The following is a 23420-nucleotide window of genomic DNA, read 5'->3' on the forward strand; positions in this document are numbered from 1 at the left end:
AGATAAACGGTATCACTGTTTTCATGAAGGAAAGGGAATTTGATGTTTATTGATCCACGGTTTCATTATGATAATTAATTGATAAAATAATGAGTGTCGCCTGTCGGCCGTCGCGTAGAACTGTAATATTTAGCTGTTGAGTGTTTAGTGCTTAAATTATTATTGTTAAGTGTTAACATTTTTCCGTCGCACAACGTAATAGTCAACTGACCATTTAAAACGGATAATTATCGTCTAAATCAAATAACAGTCTCCTAATGCGGACTTTTAAGATTTATCTGCAGTACAATTGTGACGTTGAAATGTCTACTAGTTAGTACGAGCAATTTGGGATCAGTCACACTTTGTCTCGATTTCTAGTGCTTGACATTCAACGCTTATAATTTAAGTCCTGTTATATTCATCTATCGTGATTATTCCGAATAACTATGAGCGTGGTACAAGGTGGACTCAGCAAACTGAAGAAAAAACACATTGGTGTGAAGAGACAGAAGGTTAAGTTGTTCCGTGCCAATGAGCCACTGCTGTCAGTTCTCATGTGGGGTGTAAATCATACTGTATGTATACATTTTAATCGATTATGATAATATCTTCTTTACCATGATTTTAATATTATTGAGTAACTACTCATTTTTTTTGAGATTTTTATATTTAGGTATTATGTATTTTTGCATTCTACTTAAAAATTGTGGCTCTTGAAAAATTTAATTATGTAATTGTTATAAATCAAGTCAATAAAAATAAAATTATACGTAAATTGTGTATTATATAGCTCAATCAAAGAATAATTTTAATAAGGGAAAGGAGGAAGCTATTAAAAATATCTTCAAGGATTTTTAATTGAACAAATAAAAAGAAAGTAAAAATTGTAGTACATTCATATCAAAAACAATTTAATCACAAGTGTTTATATTTCTACATATTAATGAGTATAAGGTAGAAATGTAGCATTCAATTTTTAATAAGGTACTTATTATTAGTTAACTTAATTTGTCTTTATGTTGAATATATTAACATAATTTATCATTTTTAATATTATAATATTAAATACATAATTTAAATATAATTATTAGCTAAAATAATAAAGGTAATGAAAATTCTATTTTATATTGTGTAGAATTGATCAGTTACTTCCAAAAGCTATTTTAATGCATATATTTTGCATATTATTATTATTTTGAGTTATTATTAATGACATTTTCATTTTGTTTTTATTTGTTTGGTTATAAAAAATTTATAAAATATGTAATATTAGGTATAGTAGCGTGTTATTATTATATTATACTAGGTTATATATTATTATAGTCTTATAGGTATTTTGTATTCTGAATACAAATAAAAAAAACATACGGTTTGAACTGTTTTAAGAATTACAGTAGAAATATAGATATATAGACAATTAGAAAAATAAAATTATTATTATAAATTCTCGACATACTTATCATTCTGAGTTGACATTATTATGTATTACTTGGTATATTTTTTATGAGATGCTTAAAACTCATTCTATACCTATTCTTGTTTTAAATATTACATCTTTAGGTGTGTAGTTTTGACTAAAGTTACAAAAATTAATATAGAGTTAAAGTGGTTAAACTTTCATGGCCTATTAAAAATTAACATAGAACAGATTAATATTCCTATTTTTCTAGTGAATTTATTCCAGATTGTTTTGTCTTAGCTTCTTTTAGAAATGGTTTGTGTTGTTACTTAAAAGATTATCATTTTATCCTTTTAGATTTTAATATTTTATGTATGGTATATACTATACGGTGTAACTATTGTATTTAGAATAATGAAATTGTTTAGATTAGCTTAGGTTCAGTTATATGTATAAATTGACCAATGAGTAATGCATCTAAAAACAAAAGGGTTATGACTAATGACAAAGTAATTAAATATAGATACAGGTGATTAGTGAATAATAGTTAGATAAGCAGTCTAGCCTTCTAAAAATATATCGTTGAGCTTAATTATCTAATCAGAAAAACATTTAATTTATAAACATTAGATATAGATATAAAATTTAAATTTACCGATACATTTAGATTAGAATATATTGATTTTACAATGATGTGTAGTTTTTTTTTATCCGCAGACAATTTTTAAAGTAGAAAAATGTTTTGATACCTAATCAACTAAAATATCTTTCTCGATAGGAAATCTAGTTTAAATTTTAAGAGATAATAAGAAAGAAATCTCTGAAATAATCTTAATAATTGGGGAAAAAATAAAAATCATAGTAAAACAGAAATTTATACTTATGTTAAACCAGCTTACGGAATAATCAATTTTCTTATTTTGTTATAAATTATAATTTAAAAAAAATAGTCGTAAATGCATGAATTTTTATATCATGTTTACCAAATATTTATATAAGAATTTTATTTCTTGATATAACTTCATTAACTTCTATTAGGTCTTTGATCTATAAATCTATCTATAAGGATGTTACATTTTTTCATTTATTTTTCAATAAAGGTCAATAAAATAATTTGTGCTTTATCAAAATTTTGAATATTTACTATGACATAAATTGTTATTATTGTTTTATATACCTGAACAATGATTTATCATTAAATTGAAATTTAACTTATACTTTTAGTGACTTCTTCAATGATAATGTACATTAAAATTTATTTAATACAGAACCATTTTCTACATTTGTTATAACATATATTATTAGTATTATAATTAACTATAAATTATAATTTAATTGTAGAATTGATATAGATTTTCAGTGTATTTTATAATTTAACTCTTACTTTATGTATAATATATCTACAATGCTATTAGGTAGACTACATAGGCTGAACAATTTATTTTTATTGTTTTTTTAAATGAGTAATTCAATAATTAACCAGGAATTTATAATATAAGTATTTTAAATATTTAGGTAATAAATATTTCAATTAAACTGAAAAAAAAACATTTCCTTATAAATTAATTAATTTTTTATTGTCTTATTGTATACAATATTTAAATATTTAAAATTATCATCATAACAGTTAATTATTATTATTATTTTTTTTAATTTAAAAGATGGAAAATTAATTTAATATGAGTTATTAACATTTTAAGATTTAATAAAAATAATCACAAAAACTTCTTGTCTATTTTATCTACTTGTGAACCTTTATTGTAAATTATAAAGATTTTTCTTGTGTGTTGGTTTTTTTTATTATTTTATTATTATAATTTTAACTTTAAACATCCTATAAGGCGTTTGTTAATACTTATTAGTAATTACTCTTTATTTTAATCTATAATAATATGTGTATTAAGTGACTTACTATTAAAGCTGGTTAAACTATGTATAAGGATGCTACACAGGGACGGATTTAATAATTTTCCGCCCCTATGCCAAATTAAATTTGCTGTCTCTATCCAAAAAAAACTTCTATTTAATAAAATATCCTCAAATAAATTAATTTTTTCAATACTTAATATGCAATTATTTTTTCATATTTTTTTCTAACGAGACATTTCATAAACAATAAGATTAGCTATTATAAAATTCAATCGTCGTTGTCGTAGACGAGTTCCTGGAAAAATATAAATATTATTTTGCTAAAAATAAACGAATACAAAATCCACAATTTCGAGATTTTGAAGTCATAGATTAAATTTTAAAAATTATGTACATAATTTTACAAAATCAAAATAAATATTCAACATAACTTTGCCGCCCTATGTGGCCACATAGTTAGCAGTACCTTAAATCCGCCCATGATGCTACATAAGATTGATTGTGATAGGGTAAGGATCATATGATCAAATTAGCTAAATGCAAACATTCATATTAACTACGTAGCTCTAAAAATATGTCTTCTATGTTTGTATTGTTTTTATTAAAATGAGGGGATTTCTGTTGTTAAAGACCAGTACACAATTTATTAATCATTACTTAAATATAAATCATATTTTTTTGCAGTTAAACATTTAATGAACCAATGTAAATTATTTAAATTAGAATTTTCATTAAAAGCAATAAGTGTTAATTAAAAACAAATATATTACATAATCAAACAATTACTTTATTCTTACTTGACTTAAATTTTTTTCAACCACTGTTTTATTCGGCATTAATTTTTGAATAGTAGAAGCTTCAGCATAAAATATTAAGGCTAATAAATTTAACATTATTTATTACAATTTTTAACTTTTATATTATCAATAATTTTATTTTACAGTATTAGTTATTTTATTATACTTATTATTGTTATTGCAACTAAAATTAAATATTTAAAAGTATTAACATTGATTATATAAACCATGTACATCAATCAATGGCAGTAATTAAAAATAATCTGATTTTTATTATTTTTATTTTTTATGTTGTAGGTGTTTTAATTAGGGTATACTTAAATGTTGAATAACTAGTTTTAGTATCAATAGCAATTTAAAACAAATGAAACAACATATTCATTTAATATTATCCTTCCATACAGAGTAGTAATGAATGTTATGTGATAAAAATATATTATAAATAATTATAATATTATATATATTTATTTATTAACAATTGCCTTTGGTTGTTATTACAAATATAATATTTATACAATTTACTTATATATTATTATTAATATTATTTTATTTTTGATTTAATTATTTTGAATTATTCTTTTATTACCTAATATTAATTTACCAATACCTATGTTAAAATTCAAACATTTATTTAAATTTTGTAGATTAATGAATTGAGCCATGTAACAATACCAGTGATGCTACTCCCTGATGATTTTCGAGCGTATTCAAAAGTCAAAGTTGACAACCATTTGTTTAATAAGTTAGTATTTATTCATAATTTATGTACGTTAATATGTATTTTTAATCTTATATTTTAATATAAATTGTGTTTATATTTATTTAAAGGGAGAATATGCCTAGCCATTTTAAAATCAAAGAGTACTGCCCATTGGTGTTCCGTAATCTAAGGGAACGTTTTGGTATTGATGATTTGGATTACAAAGAGTCAATGACGAGGTAGTTGATTGTTTATACTTAATAATTTAAAATGTTTTTATTTATTCACTAAGGTAATTATTGTTATTTACTAAATGCATATAATGTATTTAATTTATATAAATAATTGTTTTTTATGTTATGCATCAAAAGTATACAATGCTTAAATGATTAAAAGGTTACAGAAAATGTAGTGGGTTTATTCATTACTTTATCCTCATAACTACACTTTTCAATAATGGTATATATTTATATTTTATACAAATTATTTAAAATCAATCCTAAATGTAATTGCTAAGCATATGTATAAAGTATATTAGTTCATAAATTTATGGTATTTACTATTTGAAATTAATTTCTCCATATCTATGATATTTCATTTTATATTTTCATCATTACAAGTTCTCCTATAATGTAATTGTTTTTGACACAAAAATAAGGTTCTCTGAGCAAAGCAGCTACTGTTGTCGCAAAAGTCAAAGCAAATCTATTATGATGTACAATCGAAGATCCTTGACTACTCCTAATTTACATATGGAAACAGCTAACTATAAGCCTAAGAAATTGAAAGTTAATTATACTGAAATTGAAAGAAGGTATACGAATGAGGACTAACAAAGTGTGTTTCTTTATAATATATTAGGTAGTTAAAAATATTTAATTTGAGCTCTTCCTGAAATTTATGTAAATACTACCTGTATTTCTACTTATTAATATTACTAAAATATAATATAAGGTTAAATAATAATTGTATCGTGCTAAAATTTTTGTATTTTTACATATTATTGTAGTCTTATAAAGTTGTATTTCATTGAAATTCAGGAAAACTCTTTGAAAGTAGTTAACATTTCCAATAGTTTTATTTTATTTTGTTTGATAAAATAATTATCTTCATATTGTTGATCTACTATATCTGTATATATTACTCACAACTCACCAGGCATAGTATTTGTTGTGTTAATGTGTTTACAATGATTAATAAGTAAATAATTACTAATTTTTTTAGTTAAAATATATAACCTAACTTAATTTACTAATTATCTTTTTCAGTTTATTTAACAATAAAATGTATTCAATTTAAAGTTTGATCCAGGTGTGTCAGTTGTTATAATAATAATTACTAAATGTACAACCTATATTTTGTAAAACCACTTCTTTAGCCTGAAAAAAATAAAATAAATTTATAAGGTATCAATAATGTGTCATAAATTCGATATTAAATCAGTGGTTTTGTTTTTTAAATTTTAAATAATTTTTTTGTTGTGGGTGAACATTAAATAATAGGAAATTAATAATGGTAATATATTGTAAAGAACAAATAATAATAAGTAGCGTTTTTAGTTTTTGAAGTTATAAATATTATACCCTATCAACTATGACAAGGCAATAAAGATTTTATAATGATAATGGCCTGTAAAAATTTGATACAAACAATTCAAAAACTGATATAACACACCTGGATTAATCTATGTATTCAAATATATAAGTTATTTTGTATGTATTTTTTCCTTTTAGATCACAACCTGTTTCAGCAGATGCCACAGGCAAAAGTAATGCAGGTTTTTACTACTCATACGACAAATTATTCATCATTAAAACATTAACAAGTGAAGAAGTTGAAAGAATGCACTCATTCTTAAAACACTATCATCCTGTAAGTAATTAATGCATAAATTATATTATGATTAATCTAAACTTTGTTTTTAGTATATAGTTGAGAGACATGGAAAAACTCTTCTTCCTCAATATTTGGGAATGTATCGCTTGACTGTTGATGGTGATGAACATTATGTTGTAGCCATGAGAAATGTGTTTAGCAATCATTTGGCCACACATAGGTATAACTTATTTTATTTGAATACCATCTTTAAATAAGTAAAATAATTAATATATATTTATTTCTCAATTAACTAATTAATAACATCAAACATATAAATAAAATGTCCGAGTTATTTATTATAACATTTCTTCACTGTAAATAATTGTTAATAAATATATTTATATCAATTTATTAGTAGTTACCAAATTTTAATAAATTACATTTTTATTAAAAAGGATAAAATTTGACCTACTCGCCCCATATAGGTATGCTGCTCATAAATATAGAATAATCAATTTAATATTACTATAATAAATTAATAGATTAAATTTAAACATTTTAATTATATTATGAGTTTTGTTTGGGCTTTAAAGGTTGACATTAGTATGTAAAAAGGTATTGCAATATGATGTTCAAATACCATGGTTTTTTAAATGTTTATTTAATTTTTGGTCTATACTGGATGTTTTTTTTTTCATTAAACAACTCATTATTTCAAAATCTAATAACAATTTTGATAGTATTTTTTATTTACAAATAAAATCTTTTAACCTTTGATGACTTGCGTGGCGTAATTATTTACCTTAGTTAATTTTAAATATGGTATAAATTATTTTGTAAACTTTCCATTCTCTAATCTAATGAGTTATGCTATATTTTAGTTATTATCATGCCATCATAAACATTTCAAAAAATAATTTATTTATTTTCAATATTTAATATACTTTTAATACAGAGTAAAAATAAAATATTTCATTAATTGTATAATAATAAAATGCCAACAAAAAATATTATTTGAACAGAAAAAAAGTAGCCCATGTGCGTCCAAAAGGTTAATACATTTTGAAATTATGATGTTCAATAAAAGAACCACCTAGTATAAAATAAAAATAGTTTTAAGTTCTGTTATGTAATCATAATGAGTACAGTTGACATTTTAAAAGGTTTGTAGCTTAAATATTAAATTTTGGCATAATATCAAATAATGGGTTTGAAATATGACCCATTGATATTTATTATTTACTATTTAGTACTTAAGAGGCAATTCACAAAACCTTTAAATATAAACCAATTATTAAATACACATAAATAATTAATATTATTAATTGAATATCTCCTAAAATGTGATATACTTAAATTTAAAAAAACCAACTGTTTGAACTAATCAATTTTAATATATATAAAAAATAAATAAATTAGAATTTATTCTATTTGAATTAATTAGTAATTTTGTAAATATGAAATAATTAAATAATAAATAATATTATAAATTATGGCGTAAATAGTAGAATATAAAATATTAGTCAATTGCATATGGGTGATAGCCTATTAATTTGTTGCATTTCTTTTAAACCTAAAGGATTAGTATAAATGTTTTAATTTTTTGAGTTCTAGAATTATAAAGGTCAGATATTACAGAATATTGTAGCTTATTGAAAATCATAATTTTCTAATTATAAGCCAATCTATCATGATTTATGTGATTTTTGGCCACAAGTACTTTCTTTACCAGTTTTAACCCAATAATCTTTTGACTCTTGTCATTGGTAATTTATTTTTTATTGATCAATATATTTTTGGTAGGCTAACTAAATCTTGTTCAAAATCACATTTTTCTTTTTTACATTATTTTTTACTATAGTAAATTTTATTAATAACACATTACTATTCTGCTTATGGCAATTTATGGTTTTTGAATTATTTCTTATTGTTTTTAATTTGTTATTTATTTTACTTTTTTTATCATAAAATAATTGAAATAACGATAAAGAACTTAAAAATTAATTTTTATTTTTAGAAAATTTGATCTCAAAGGTTCCACAGTAGATAGAGAAGCTTCAGATAAGGAGAAGGAAAAAGACTTACCGACATACAAAGACAATGATTTTGTCAAAGAACGTACAAAAATATATATTGGAGATGAAGCAAAAGATAAGTTATTAGAAACATTAGGAGCAGATGTTGATGTGAGTGTGAAATTAATATTTTAAATTCTCACTTTTGTAAAACATATGAATTTTGCTTTCTAGTTTTTGACGGGTTTACATTTGATGGACTATAGCCTGTTATTAGGCATACACGATTGTATTCGTGCAGAACGTGAAAGGGAAGAGGCAATTACTAGTGGAACTGGAGATGTTAATGCAGAAGAAGAAGATGAAGATGCTGAAGATAGTGAGGGTGCTGGGAATACAGTAACTTGGGCAAATACTCCTCCAGATTCACCACATAGTTTATTAGCTCGTGATACAAGCCTCTGCCAGTATGATGCAGCAGCTATAATACCTGATCTCGATATATATGCCATACCTAGCAGTGAAGGTAACTTTATAAGTGATAATTTTGTTGTTATTGTTAATAAAATCATTATTTAATTTAACAAAATAGGTGCACCAGTTCGAGAAATTTATTTTATCGCATTGATAGATGTACTTACACATTATGGCGTTAAAAAGCAGGCAGCCAAAGCAGCTAAAACATTGAAGCATGGATCAAACGTGGATGGCATATCAACATGCGATCCAGAACAATATGGCAAACGTTTTATTGAGTTTTTATCAAAAGCCATTGAATAAATTATAATTTAAAATTTCTTCCATTTTGAAAACAATATATAGTGTGCTAAGTATTATTATTTAACGCTAGTTTTGTATACAGCAACGCTTGCTTTAAACACTATATATTACTATTGGTTTGAAATGAACGTACTTTATTTTTTACATATTTTTTAGAGTTTAATTAATTGCTATACCTAATTTTGTTTTTATATTATTATAACTTATTGTGTGGCCAAAAGTTAAATCACTATTATTTTATAGTTACCTTAAGAGTTAAGATAAAAATACATTAAAAAAAAACAAACAAATAGTCTTAGAATAGCACAATTTTTTTTAAATAATTCTTTGAAAAACTATTTTTTCCACTTGAAAATAATGTGCCCAAAAAAAAAAAACTATATCTCGTAAAATATACAAAAAATACTAAGCAACCAGTAATTAATATTTCTTGATTGCATCTTGTATGTGTTGTTGTCTATGTGTGCCATCACAAAATGGTCGATGAGATGTTTGTTTACAATTACATAACCAATATTCTTTGGTTTCTGCTACTTGAACTTGAACTGGTTTCATTGTTATTCGTAATTTTTGGTTTTTATGAGTACCATCACAGAATGGCTGAAATAAATAAATAAAAATATTATAATTGCAGTACCTATATTATTTTAATTTAAGTTAATAATTTATTAAGTTTGTATATAAATTCGTGCATACCTGTTGTCGACTCATACCGCAAGAACACCAATTATACTTTTTGTCTTTCTCTAGTGTAATTTTAAATGGTCTTTTATCATAAATTACACCCAATTGCTTTTGTTGTGCTGCTGTATAGATGTCTTCTAATAAGTTTTTTGGTAGTATTTCATCTATTTTCTTAGAATAAACTCTCTGGAATAATATTTATAAATTAATAAATAAAACTATCAATAATTATTGAAATTTATATCTGTTTTTTTCCATTTATGAAAGGTTGTGTTTAGAACACAGTTAGTATAGATAAATGTATTTTATAATACTACTATATTTAAAAATGTGTTTTTCTATGTAAACAATTAGTTTGCATTAGTAAAAATGATTGAAATGTTTTTGTAGTCATAATGCATTGATTAATGTTACAAAGATTGTATTAATTTGTTTAAAATAATGTTCAGTGGTTAACATAAAAAGTATTAATCAAGGTACTTATAGTTCAATTGGAAATTATTAGTATGATATATTGCCTATACAATGCAGTATGTTTAAGATTACATTTTTTTTCTAATAAAAAGCAGTGAACTAATATGAATTGAATACAGTGAAATACAAGAGGATTTAAGTATAATAAAATATAAATTATAAACATAACTGATTTACATATTAAAAATAATAACACTAACTTGGATCAAGGTGAGTCGTAAGTAAGACAATCTTTTTAGTCTTGTATTTATTTATTCTCAAAAATAAATAATAATACTCATATTAGGAAATTTTTAAAAAATGTATTATAACTAAATAACAATTTTTATTTTGTAAACTACTTGGAGATGTAATAAAAATTATTATTTTAAATGGTTAAGGAATATTTTTTTATGTTGCTTAAAAATTTTAATCTAATTACAAATCTAGATATAGGTATAGTATTTAAAATTTAAAATTGAAATACTTCTTACTAAAATAATAGGTTAAAAACGGTTTATACAAAAATGTGATTTAATTCAATGAGTAAAGACAATAATTGCAATAATTAATAATCACTATTGGATAAATCATAATTGTCGTAGTTGCAATACTCACATAATTCATTGATGGTTTTATTTTGCAGGTCAACTTGCTAATATTTAATAACATATTTAATTTAGTTTTTAAAAGTAATTATAACAATTAACACCCGGCACGGAAACCAGTATCATTAACACTAGGAAGCAGAATTACCGCAAATAATAATGCAAGTTAGTAATTAGGTTTATGCATCAATTGAATGTACGATGCAAACACGTTTTAAGGGCAAACGCACAGAATGATCAGAAGAAAAAGAGAAAAGAATTAAGATTAATAAGATTTAATATTATTAAATAATAATAAGATTTTTTTTTTTTGGTAGAAAACTACAAAATGTATAAAGCACGAGTGATGATAAGCGATAAGGATAAGCCGATAGGCGATAACAGTGGCTAACAGTGCTGAACGTAGTGACGGCTGACGAAACGCCTAATTTATTGATGTTAGTGTTGGTACTTTGCAGATTGAGTCAGTGACCTCATCATTACACTGCACTCTGAGTCTGGCGACTCTTCGAAGTCAGCCCCCTTCTTCATAGTCACTACTTTCCCAGCCGAACAGCGCTTGTTAAAACATCTGTTTTGGCGAGACAGTGAGACACTGTTTGCGATGATTAGTATTTTTCTTTGACGCTTTTATAAGTTTCGTTTATTTTTTAAAACCTAGTCATCCACCACGGCTTTGCAGTTAGCAGTGTTGAGTGTTTGCTCACAAAACATCCATCTACGCCACACTTAGTACGCTTTGTACCGTAGACTCGTTCGACCTTACACGTTGTTCCCATTATTAGCCATTGTCGGTGCTTTGTTATTCATCATCGACATAAAGACAAAACATTAAACTATAGGAAGTCAATAAACACATAGCTATGAGTGGCTTAACTCCCGAAGAGGTAAGAAATAATTGATACGGTATTAAATTGTTTGTATTTTAACCAACAGCAATAGATACATACACCACAGTATGCATAGTGCACATAAATGATTTATGAAGTGGTACGTAATATGTGCACGAATTTGATATTGGACATAAAACATTTTTAGTGCCAAACTTGCATGATATTAAAATTATTACTCAAAACAATTGTTGAGTACTAGGTATATTTCAAAATTACTGCTTGATATCTGACCATTAGAAGTTTACTCTTTTATCATAATTGAAGTCTATTTCCCCTTTGCGCTATTTGATTCACTATAGTTAATAGTATAATATAATATATATAATATTATGTCAAATATTAAATTAACTTTTTTTTGACTCCATGTTGTATAAATGTAAATTATTTTATGTTAACATATTAATAGAGACCCTTAAGGTTCCCACACACTGTAGCGGTGGCTGTAAAATTCTTTTGTATCGCCGGCGACAGTAAAATTGTGTCTGGACTCATTTTAACGTTACCACTGCAGTGTGTGGGTACCTTTATAAAGAGTAATGTAATTTATCATCACTAATGTTTCAACAGTTTATGAATTTATCTATGTAGGTACTAAGAGTATTATAATAAATTTATAAACTATATAGATGTTTAAAATATTTTAGACCTTAAGTCCACTATTACATTATAACAGAACTTAAGAATAAATTCTATTATTGAAATGTGTGTTATTTTCAACACTGATTATTCTACAAGTATTTACTGTGAGTAATTGTTTATATAATAATAAAATAAACCCAATAATAAATTTCCTATATTGTTTGAAAAATAAATCATAATTTACGATAAGCATATTAGATAATATCTGTTGAATATAAATATAATTGTATAAGAACATTTCAAAGCTTTTTATCACTTTTTATTTACATCGAACAAATTAAACATTTTTAAGTAAAAGTTCTTATTTATGTATAATGGATTTTTTATAAAAGGCTCATATTGCATAGGCATCTATAATAACCTAATTATAGCAATTAAATAAGTATTTTATGATACTGATCAATACCTAATCACGATAATTATTACATAAGGTCATAGTCACAAGAAGGGAATTAAATATAATCAAACAAATATTTTAACAATTTAAATATAACTGTTTGTAAGTGAAATTGACTGTTGGTAGTTATTAATTTGTATTATAGGCTAGTTATATTTTTTAACAACTAGAATGTATTATTGATTTATAAAATTACGTATTTATTTTTCATTGTGGTATGTAATTTTATTAACAGTTTTTTTTTTCATAACAATATTAGGCTGAAAAAATTGAATAAATTGATTGATTAGCTATGGTTAAGTAGATGTTGCTTTCTTGCTATTGGTAGCTGTGTTTAAAACCATTATTATTTTTTGTTACAGATAAGGAGACGTCGCTTAGCACGTTTAGCTAATGTAAATACAACAAGAGTTCCAACACCAACAGTGTCTGATGTTATTCCACAGCAAATTCCACAATGTAACATCAATTATTTGAGTACTATTTAAATTATTCTAAAATATACTATTTTTTTTTTTACTTATTGCAGTGCCCACAAAAATAACATTTGCAACACAGCAGATTAAAACCGAGTCAAAAGATTTACCCATGGAAGTTGAAAATAGCAGTACTAATGTGGAGATTAAAAATAATATTATTTCTTCTACCAAAACCCCTGGACCATCCACAATTATTGCCCCAGAAGAAGATTCAGGCTTTGAAAATATGGAAGTTGATGAAATTAAGGAATCTAATTTTCAAGAAAGCATCACAAGAAAAAGACCATTGGAATTACCAGTGGTAATTTTTTAAAATAAAATGTTTCTATGGTCTGTTATAATTATATAATATGTATTTATATTTTTAGAATATTCCTAAAGAAGATATAACTTTTGTTATCGTTTTAAAAGTGTTGGATGTATCTTGGAGTGATGAAAGTAAAGATTTATTTTTACCAGAATTAGCCGCTTATATGGAAAATGAAAAAAAGCAAAATTATGAGTCTTTTGAAATACCAGTATGTATGATTTACCTGACTATTTACTGATAGTAAATTATATAAATATATAAAAATTAAAAAATCTAAAAAGATAATTTTGGTGAAATTTGCTTTATTGCATTGTGTATACGTATTATTTGTTATTGCGCATTATAATAGGAAACTTTAATGGATACCAATATTTTAATTAGATCAGCCATTAGTCATTCTCCAAAAGAAAAAAAAGTATCAATTTTAAATTGATGTATTATAAATAATGATAATAGGAATCAATTAAATAATTAGAAAATTTATAGGTATAATTATTAAATAATTTTTTTTTCTGTTATTTTAATGAGTGGTTTATTATAGTGTAAAGCAGCAGTTCTCAATTTTTTTGAAGCGTTAACCCTGTACAATATCACCTAGATTTTTTGGCAACCCTTTTATTATGATGTGTATAATAATTATTATGTATTGGCACCAAGGCCATAGCCAGGGTGGGGGTTAGGGTTCAACCCCCCCCCCTGAAATTTTTTTGAAATAAGATTGAATAGTTAGAATTTCATGTTTTATTACATAATATAACATATTATACTTTACCCCCTCCCCTCATCCAAAAAAATATTTTTCTGGTTACAACCTTGATTGGCACAACTCTAAAAAAATTTTTGTTAAAACTCAAATTGAGAATCTGCTATTCTAAAGTATGAACTCTTTCTCAAATAAGAGTAACCTCAAGTGATGATAGTGGAGATCTGTTTGGTCAGAATCATGCTCCCTTGCAAATCAGTTGTCAAATATAGTCTTTTGCTTCTGTATGCTATGGTTGACCGCACCTTATATTAAGATGAGTTAAATCATTTTACTGTGTTAATCTTACAAAAATGCAAAATTAAAGCAAATAATTTAAGAATTAAAGATTGAAAATAAAATAATTATGTATATGTTTTCTATTAATTTATTAAAGATTAGTATCTAATGTGTATTACTTTGTATTTGATTTTTATTAATATATTTTAGAATATTATAAGCATGGCTATTCAAGAAGCTATTGCCGTACTTGGAATGAAATGCAAGATTCTTCAGCCCAATGATAGATATACTGTATTTGACGTAGACCATTTTGAAATTTCATATACAGCTACAGGATTAAAATATTTGTTTGATTGCTATGATCGTATTGAAGAAGAGAAACGTCAATATCCTAAAGTAAAAATATTTTTTAACTCATTGTTTGTATTAATTTACCTACTACTTTTATCTTTTATAGAGGAGTAGTACCCCTAGAGTTTCATCAGTATTGACCAATTTACGTACACAATGCATAAATCATTGTATATTGTTGCTTACTAATGAATGGCTCATGGATGACAGAGATTGGGCTCATACTATACCATATATGTACACGCCCATTACACAATTTTTGTTGAAAGGAAAAGTGCCTAGAGGCTTTATGAATGAAATGTTGAATCGTGCGGCTATGAATCAAGACTTAATGGAAAAAGTTAGTAAACAGTATTTAAATTAATTTTATTTATACAAAAATTATACTTCTTTTTTTTTTTTAGATTTTTAATCCAATAATACAACATTTATACCGTCTTATGCGAAATGCTAGTTTTGTTGGTTCTACACATCGTAAACCCATTGAAGTGCTTAATGAACTTACTTCATTACCTTTGTTTGCATCCAAAAATACTTTACCTATATGCACTTTAATAGCTAAATCAGTAAGTCGGTTAAAAGTTTCTAAATAAGTATCATTTAAAAAAATGTATGTCGATATTTTTAGAAAGAGTTTATGCCAGAACAAGTAACTACAAATATTGGTCGTGAACTATCTTATACTTCATATTTAGGACCGTTTCTTTCAGTTTCATTATTTGCCGAAGATGACCCTAAAGTAATTGACAAATTATTAAATTTTACTTCATTATCAGACAAAACTGGGTTAATTGGAACTCTTAGACAAGAATTACAAACTACTCGTGTAAGTAATTAAATTAGTAAAATGTTAAGATTTTAATTATACATTAGTTTTATTTTTTTTATTATTTAAATGATTGGTCATATTATGAGGGTTGTTCTAAAAAAAAATTAATTCTTCTAGACCAGTGGTTTTCAATCTGTGTATCGCGGCTCCCAGATGTATCGTCAGTTATTATCAAAAGAGCCGCGTTGCAGTAGAAACTAAAAATGAAATTGTAATATAATATAGTTTTTGTTGTATTTTTTTTGAGGCTGTTAAGTTCGCACATTAATATATATTGTGCACGCACGTTTGTGTGTGACTGAATTAGGTCTATTTATGTGTTCGCGATATCGAGTATAATGGCATACTTCGATTAATATTTACAAGTACTCAATGATTTGCCCCTAATATATCAGTTATGAAACACACTGCTTTGTATTCATTATATAATTTGCACTACGGTTACATACATATTTGGAAGCCGTATATTTTATTTAAAAATGAAAAGTAGCCTTGTAACTAAAAAGGTTGACAACCACTGTTATAGATTATTTTTCTACATAATTTTCAGTAAGTTTGCTATTATTTAAACATTTCTTATATACTAATACAATAATACCTTAAGTGTTATGACTAATTTTTTTATGCTAGTGTAGTAGAAATAAATTATTGTCAAAATGAATATTCATATTTGTAATGAAAGCTTTATTTTTTAATTCATGAACAACTTGTATTAATTTTATTATTTTAAAGAAAAAAGCAATTTTGTTTTTTAAAAATATCAAAGTGATAATTTTTATTTTTAATACCTAATTATGTAGAATACAACTGTGGAAATTATTAATTTTTGCAGAAATGAACAGTTTGAAATTACCTTATCATTATTATCCAAATTGCTTGTTCATATATTTTAATACTCGAGGTAATTCGTCTAGATTATTTCTAATATATAATCAATAGCACATGACAAGTTTATACATTGTGTAGTTCATTATAGATATTATATTAACATATAGGAACTGATGCTGGTTTGCATTAGTAGCTAATGATTAGTCCATTAAATTATTCAATTTTTCATGCAATCTGGCTTTGGTATACTTAAAGCAAGGTGATATCGAAGTCACTTATTTTTAACTTGTTACTATTAAGTTATTTGTCATTAAGTAGCTACAAATCTTTTATCCATAGCTGATTTAATATACATTTATAAAAATTAAATAATATACTTGGAATTATTATTTTTTAGAATGAATTGAACAAAATTATATATAATTTGGTTGTAAATTCGTGTTCACGAGATACAACATTGGATTATATTTCTAAAATGTTGGTATATAATGAGAAACGTTGCAAAATGCGTGTAGATGAGCGAACAATTGCTGGTGATGGTTTTATGTTGAATTTATTAACTGCTTTACAAGAGTTATCAGTAAAGGTAATTAATGAAGTATTTACTAAATTCTATCAGTTATTTTACATAAGGTTGTATTTTTTAGATCAAATTGGATAAAGTAGATCCAATGTACATGTTTAATTCCAAACATTCATTAATTGATTTATCATCAGATACAAGACTGAAATTTACATCTCAAGAAGCTGCTGAATGGATCTCAACATGTATGTTTACAAATAACAGATATAAATCATTGAATATATTATAATTTATTTTATTTGTTTTTTTTAGTAAAACCTCTTACAGATGTAAAGTTTTCCACTCGATGTTGGTTTTTAACATTATATTGTCATCATGTGGCTTTAATACCAGCTTTCACTAAACATACTAGGAGGTATAGAACTGTAAGAGATCTCCAAAAATTGGTTAGTATTATTAATTATTATTTTTAACGATGTTAATTGAATAACTTTATGCTTTGTTTTAATAAATGTTGTAGATTGACGAAATAGCAAATTCAGAATCTGAATGGAAGCATAGTCCTCAAATAGCTGCAAGAAATAAAGAATTAATGAAAAAATGGAGATTGCAGCTAAAGGTAACATAGCATTTTTATTTTGTATGTAATTGATACTAACATAACATTTACCATTCATGATTTTGTAGAAATTATTAAAAAGCAAATCATGTGGAGAAATAGTATTATATGATCCATCTTTTATAACACGTTGTATTGTATTTTATTCAACGGTTGCTGAATTCATGCTGTCTATTCATCAAGGTTACCCTTTTGTACCAAATACTGAAATAAAGTTTCCTGATGAAGTTCCAATTATATTAGCTGCTACTCCAGAGTGGTTTGTTGAAGATATAGCAGACTTCCTATTATTCATCCTGCAGTAAGTGATTTAATAGAAATTAAGTGTATTATGAGGCTCAATTATATGATATTGTAATTTGATTTTAGATATGCTCCCAAAGCCATTGACTTCAAGTTCTTTGATAAATTGTTAACATGGATTCTTGTTTGTATTTGTTCTCCGGCTGCTTTTAAAAATCCTTATCTCATAGCAAAACTTATTGAAGTTTTATTCGTATTAAATCCAAGTATTCAGCCAAAGACCGAAGTTTTGAATAATATGATGATGAGTCATCCACTTTCAATCTCTCACCTTCCTTCTGCTCTAATGAAGTTTTATACAGGTATTTTAGTGGTTATATATTAATATAAAAGTGTTCTTTTTTCGTTAATTTATTTTTCTTGATGTAGTAATTGAATCTACTGGAGCTAGTTCTGAGTTTTATGATAAGTTTACTATACGTTACCATATTAGTTTAATCCTCAAAAGTATGTGGGAAAGCCCTATGCACAGAAGTTCAGTGATTGCAGAATCCAAGTACGTCAATGTAAAAGTACAACTGTTAATTGTGTGCTTATCAATATTAAATTTTTTTTTTTTAATTATGTTAATTAATTATTAATCTTATGGTAGGACTGGAATACAATTCGTAAAATTTGTGAATATGTTGATAAATGACACTACGTTTTTGCTGGATGAGAGTTTGGAGTCGTTAAAGCGTATTCATGAAGTACAAGAACAAATGGCAGATACGGTCACTTGGAATAATCTATCTGATGATATTCAGCAATCTCGAAATAGACAACTTTCTGCTGATGAACGACAATGCCGGTTTGTGAAAATTGTTTCAGTTTTAAAGTATTCTATTCATGTTATTATGATTTTTTAGTTCCTATTTAACTTTGGCACAAGAGACTGTAGATATGTTCCATTATCTTACAAAGGCTATCAAAGAACCATTTATGCGACCTGAATTAGTTAATCGGCTTACAGCAATGTTGAATTTCAATTTACAGCAATTATGTGGTCCTAAATGTAAAAATTTAAAAGTTAAAACACCAGAAAATTATGGTTGGGAGCCTAGGAGGTTGCTTAAGCAATTAATTGACATTTACTTACATTTGGACTGTGAAGAGTTTGCTGCAGCTATTGCTGCTGATGAGGTAATTTTCTAATTACCAATCATTTTTTTTTTTTTTTTTTTTGAGTACTTAACTAATGATTCTTTGAAATTTAGCGATCATTTAGAATAGAGTTGTTTGAAGATGCAGCAAACCGAATGTTGAGAGTTTTAAATTCATCAAAAATAGAAGCGATGCAATTTCAAAGTTTGGCTATTAAGGCAAATGAAATATCTGTTCAGAATATTAAAAAAGAAGTTGATTTCAATGATGCTCCAGATGAATTTAGAGGTTTAATAGAAAATATTATGTTAAGTTTTAATATACCCTTTAATATTCTAAAATTTCAGATCCATTGATGGACACTCTGATGGATGATCCAGTAACATTACCAAGTAGTGGAAAAGTCATGGATCGACCAGTTATAATTCGTCATTTATTAAATTCACAAACAGATCCATTTAACCGACAACCGTTAAGTGAAGATGATTTAACTCCTGGTAATGTTATTAAATTAATTCAATGATTAATAATCTACATTGCCAATATTTATTTAAAAACTGAGTCATAAAATTAATAATATTATTCATAAACTGTGAAAATAGATTATTTTGACATTGGTTTTTACATAAAGCACAGGTTTAAGTTATCAAAATATGTCAGTCTTGAACACTTGCCTACTATTTTAATGTTTTAGGTATAGAATCTATGTCTAATGTAAAAAATTATTACTTTAAGTGATATTGAAAAATTTAGAATAGCCGTGTCATGTCATTAGGCCCGTCTCATCATAATTGCCCATCTTATACATGTAAAAATTACTCTTTATACAACAATTTACCTACCTAAACATTTTATTTTTGAAATTTATATTACGTATAATTGTGATTTTATGTGGTTAAGATGATAAAAGTATCAGAATTTCAATATAACATTTAGTTTTTTATCTCAATCCATGATGTTCTGCTCAACAAAAATATTTCTTTTAAGATTTTTAATACTTAAAAAACTAAACTTAATATTGAAATTCTTGATACTTTTATCGCTTTAAACACATAAAATCGCATATTTATATGTAGAATTAATTTCAAAAAATAAAATTTTTAGGTAGGTAAATAATTGTTGTGTAAAACAAGTAATTTTTACACGTATAAGATAGGCCAGCGTTTCTCAACCTGGGGGTCGCGATCACTTTAACTAAGGGTATACATAAAAAAAAATAATAAAACACTAATTTACAAAATGAACATTTTTATTTAAAATTTTTTATTGAATAAAAAAATACTTATACCTGTAACATATTTAAATTAAGTAATATACATACATGGTATTTATAAATGGTATATTTTCTTTGGTTAATTGGTTAATGATATGATATTTTTATTGTTCAAATTTGTACTTAATATAGGAGGGTCTCAAAGTGATTTACCATTTTTTTTTATCTATTTTGGGGGTCACGGCACTAAAAAGGTTGAAAAACACTGTGATAGGCAATTACGATGGGCCCAATGACATCACATATCTTTTTAAAATTCTTCATAATTCATTAATTAAGAAGTGAAGAGAAATATTTATCCTGTACTATTTGTCTTAGAATAATTGAACGCTCTTTCAAATAAAAAATACTTTTGTTGTGTTCTATGCTGCTTTCAACAATAAATTTTCCTGGTTGTTAAAACCATTTTTTATAGACGTACATTGAACATACTAACAAGAGAGCAGAGGGTTTGGTTTATTATTTTTTTATAAAGATAATTTGTTAGTATTGATCATGATTCAAGTTATAAGATACCCTAATATTAGAAATGTATGTGCTATATTTAGAGAAATATATTTTGTTATTTTGTGAATTGAACACAAATATTTTTTTGGATATTAAATAACTATGTTTTTTATTAATTTTTTAGCAGACAAAAACTCATAATATATTAATTATTTTTCTCCTATTATGGTTTTATTTTATTAAGCTAGTTGGTCTTCTTAATGTATTTCAAAATTGTTTTATTATTTCCCTTGCCTAAAACTTAGTGTTTTCTGTTGTGTACAAGATACACTGTTTTTTTTTTTAGGAATTATAATATTCAGATAAATCAATAATCTTTTTGATAGTTATAAGTTTTTAAATTTATTATAATTTAAAAGAAAGTTAATTCTCTTTTCAGTAGGCTCTGAGCCAATTCATTTAATCATCCTACTATTAAGTTTTAGCTATAAATTAAGTTGGCAATAGTACAATAGAGGTACTTTAAATTAATTGGAAATGTATAATATTATGTCAGAGCTATGGTTGTTACAAAATTATAATATAAAATATATGTGCTTAAAGAAAACATGACACAATAATTAAAATTTTTAAGCAGTTTATAATTGTAAAATGTAATTTAAAAATTAAAATATCACAAAATCCTATGCTCTAAAACAGATCATATAATATATAACCTTTAAATTTGATTAGAGGTCACTCTTCACTCTTCGGAGCCAAAAACACAAAATTGGTTGTACTGAATGTATATTTTTTATGTTTTATGCTTTTTAATATGTTGACAAAATATAATATATAGAGTATTGTACTGCTGTGTAGTATTATGGTTTACGAATTATTGTTTTTTTTAAATGCAAACAATTTTATAATCTATTCCCCAGGCCCCCACAAAAAAAAGGTAATAATAATAGTAATATATTTAAATTCCATCTATATAAATTTTTAGAGCTTTAAAAATCAATTTTACAATTTATTATTTTTAATTACAGCTACGGACTTGAAAGATAAAATTCAAAAATGGAAAATTGAAAAACTAAAAGCATTATCTCAAAAACCTCAACAATAAGGAAACAAATATTTAGTGAAATATTAATAATAATTAAGAACGAAATAATGTTAAATTTAATATAATGTATCCAAGTAAAATCACTTTTTAATATTTACCTTTAGTTTTATTTATACTATTTATTTATGTGATAAAAGAATGTGTTCTTAACACTAATAAAAGACTAAGATAATACATATAAAATCCATAAATTATATGTATATTATATAAAATCATACGTATCATAACATATGTATTAATTGATTAATTTAAAAGTAGTTTGGTGGATCTAAGATTTATATTTATGAAGATATAATTGTTGATAAATCGTACACGCACAAATTTAAATAAAGTTATCTATAAGTTTATTATGATTTGTAAAAAATGTATTGACAATTTTTTCTTTTTGTATAATTATTTGATTTAAAAAAAATTGTACAAAATTTTCAAACGTACTTATACTTATATTGTAAATAATTTAAGAATATAAACTATGATAAAATGTTTTTTATTATTATTAGTTAAATATTTATACATATACAGTATTTACTAAGGGAAATAATCCACTACAAAATTTAAATTGACTATAGATGACTAGTTCTTATTAGACTAAACCATTATTTTAATAAATATAATAAATATATTATATAATATTTCATTTCATAAATGTATAAATACATAAATATTTTTTTTTTGTATGTAAAGTACATTTTTTTTTGAGTTGGCAGTCTTAAATTCAACACTTTAAAATTACATTATTATTATTTAAGTATATTATTACAGTAGTATTTAATATTTATACATGTTGTGATATGTTATTTTCAGTAAATTTTAATAATGTACAGTTTAATTCAATCATTGTTTTCCCGTCCTTGTCTTTTCTGTAAAAAGTCAAATGCATGTTATGGGGAGTGGAAAAAATAATCGTATAACATCTTTCTCGGATACACTATTTCTCCTAGTGTTCAATCAGACGACGTTGCTCTCTTGAGCCGTGGCATATCTAGGTGAAGGTGTTTCCGTCTTTTCAGGAACTGGTGGTATGTCGGATTTGACCTATAGTTGACATTACATTTGATTATCAAGATTCATTAAACCATATTCAGTTATTTAATATTGTAATATTATTCACCTTCAGGTCGCCGTCTAGAAAAAATCCGATCTGATGGTATTCCTTGCCGGACCTCGGTTTTAACGTAGTTTTGGCCTGTCTACCGCACCTATACAAAGAACACACAGGTAATATACTGAATATGCTGAATATTATAATAA

The 23420-nt window shown here is 25.1% G+C and overlaps 4 protein-coding genes across 7 annotated transcripts in view; 2 read left to right on the forward strand and 2 right to left on the reverse strand.

Moving 5' to 3' along the window:
- Positions 1-107: 107 nt before the first annotated feature.
- On the forward strand, positions 108-9508 carry LOC114124544 (phosphatidylinositol 5-phosphate 4-kinase type-2 alpha). Of its 2 annotated transcripts, XM_027987831.2 has the most exons (9): positions 108-557; positions 4692-4789; positions 4876-4986; positions 5406-5561; positions 6481-6619; positions 6673-6803; positions 8583-8751; positions 8815-9106; positions 9173-9508. In XM_027987831.2, the coding sequence occupies exons 1-9, from the start codon at positions 429-431 to the stop codon at positions 9358-9360; spliced, it is 1413 nt and encodes a 470-aa protein (XP_027843632.1). In that variant the 5' UTR covers positions 108-428; the 3' UTR covers positions 9361-9508. The 2 variants fall into 2 exon arrangements, with proteins under 2 accessions (XP_027843632.1, XP_027843633.1); XM_027987832.2 differs by lacking the exon at positions 5406-5561.
- Positions 9509-9650: 142 nt separating this feature from the next.
- LOC114124543 (CDGSH iron-sulfur domain-containing protein 3, mitochondrial) lies at positions 9651-11440 on the reverse strand. The gene is made up of 3 exons (XM_027987830.2): positions 11116-11440; positions 10057-10230; positions 9651-9960 (listed from the first exon to the last, which is right to left on the reverse strand). Exons 1-3 carry the CDS (start codon positions 11167-11169, stop codon positions 9781-9783), a joined length of 408 nt encoding a protein of 135 aa, XP_027843631.1. The 5' UTR covers positions 11170-11440; the 3' UTR covers positions 9651-9780.
- A 137-nt stretch (positions 11441-11577) lies between these two features.
- LOC114124542 (ubiquitin conjugation factor E4 B) lies at positions 11578-22266 on the forward strand. Its single transcript, XM_027987829.2, has 20 exons — positions 11578-11992; positions 13397-13493; positions 13564-13814; positions 13882-14031; positions 15016-15204; positions 15266-15499; positions 15564-15725; positions 15788-15985; positions 17214-17402; positions 17464-17584; positions 17652-17785; positions 17860-17958; positions 18027-18259; positions 18328-18563; positions 18631-18757; positions 18854-19051; positions 19110-19383; positions 19458-19632; positions 19692-19841; positions 22093-22266. The coding sequence occupies exons 1-20, from the start codon at positions 11969-11971 to the stop codon at positions 22167-22169; spliced, it is 3318 nt and encodes a 1105-aa protein (XP_027843630.1). The 5' UTR covers positions 11578-11968; the 3' UTR covers positions 22170-22266.
- A 582-nt stretch (positions 22267-22848) lies between these two features.
- Positions 22849-23420, reverse strand: part of LOC114124535 (uncharacterized) — a 239502-nt gene continuing 238930 nt past the window's right edge. For all 3 annotated transcript variants that reach the window (XM_050202697.1, XM_050202696.1, XM_050202698.1), the window contains exons 15-16: positions 23281-23368; positions 22849-23204 (exon numbers count right to left, since the gene is read on the reverse strand). In XM_050202697.1, coding sequence (XP_050058654.1) covers positions 23118-23204; positions 23281-23368 — 175 coding nt within the window. In that variant the 3' untranslated portion in view covers positions 22849-23117. The remainder of the gene's footprint in view (positions 23205-23280; positions 23369-23420) is intronic.

The sequence above is a fragment of the Aphis gossypii genome, chromosome 3 (genome assembly GCF_020184175.1).
Source record: "Aphis gossypii isolate Hap1 chromosome 3, ASM2018417v2, whole genome shotgun sequence".
Lineage (NCBI taxonomy): Eukaryota > Metazoa > Arthropoda > Insecta > Hemiptera > Aphididae > Aphis > Aphis gossypii.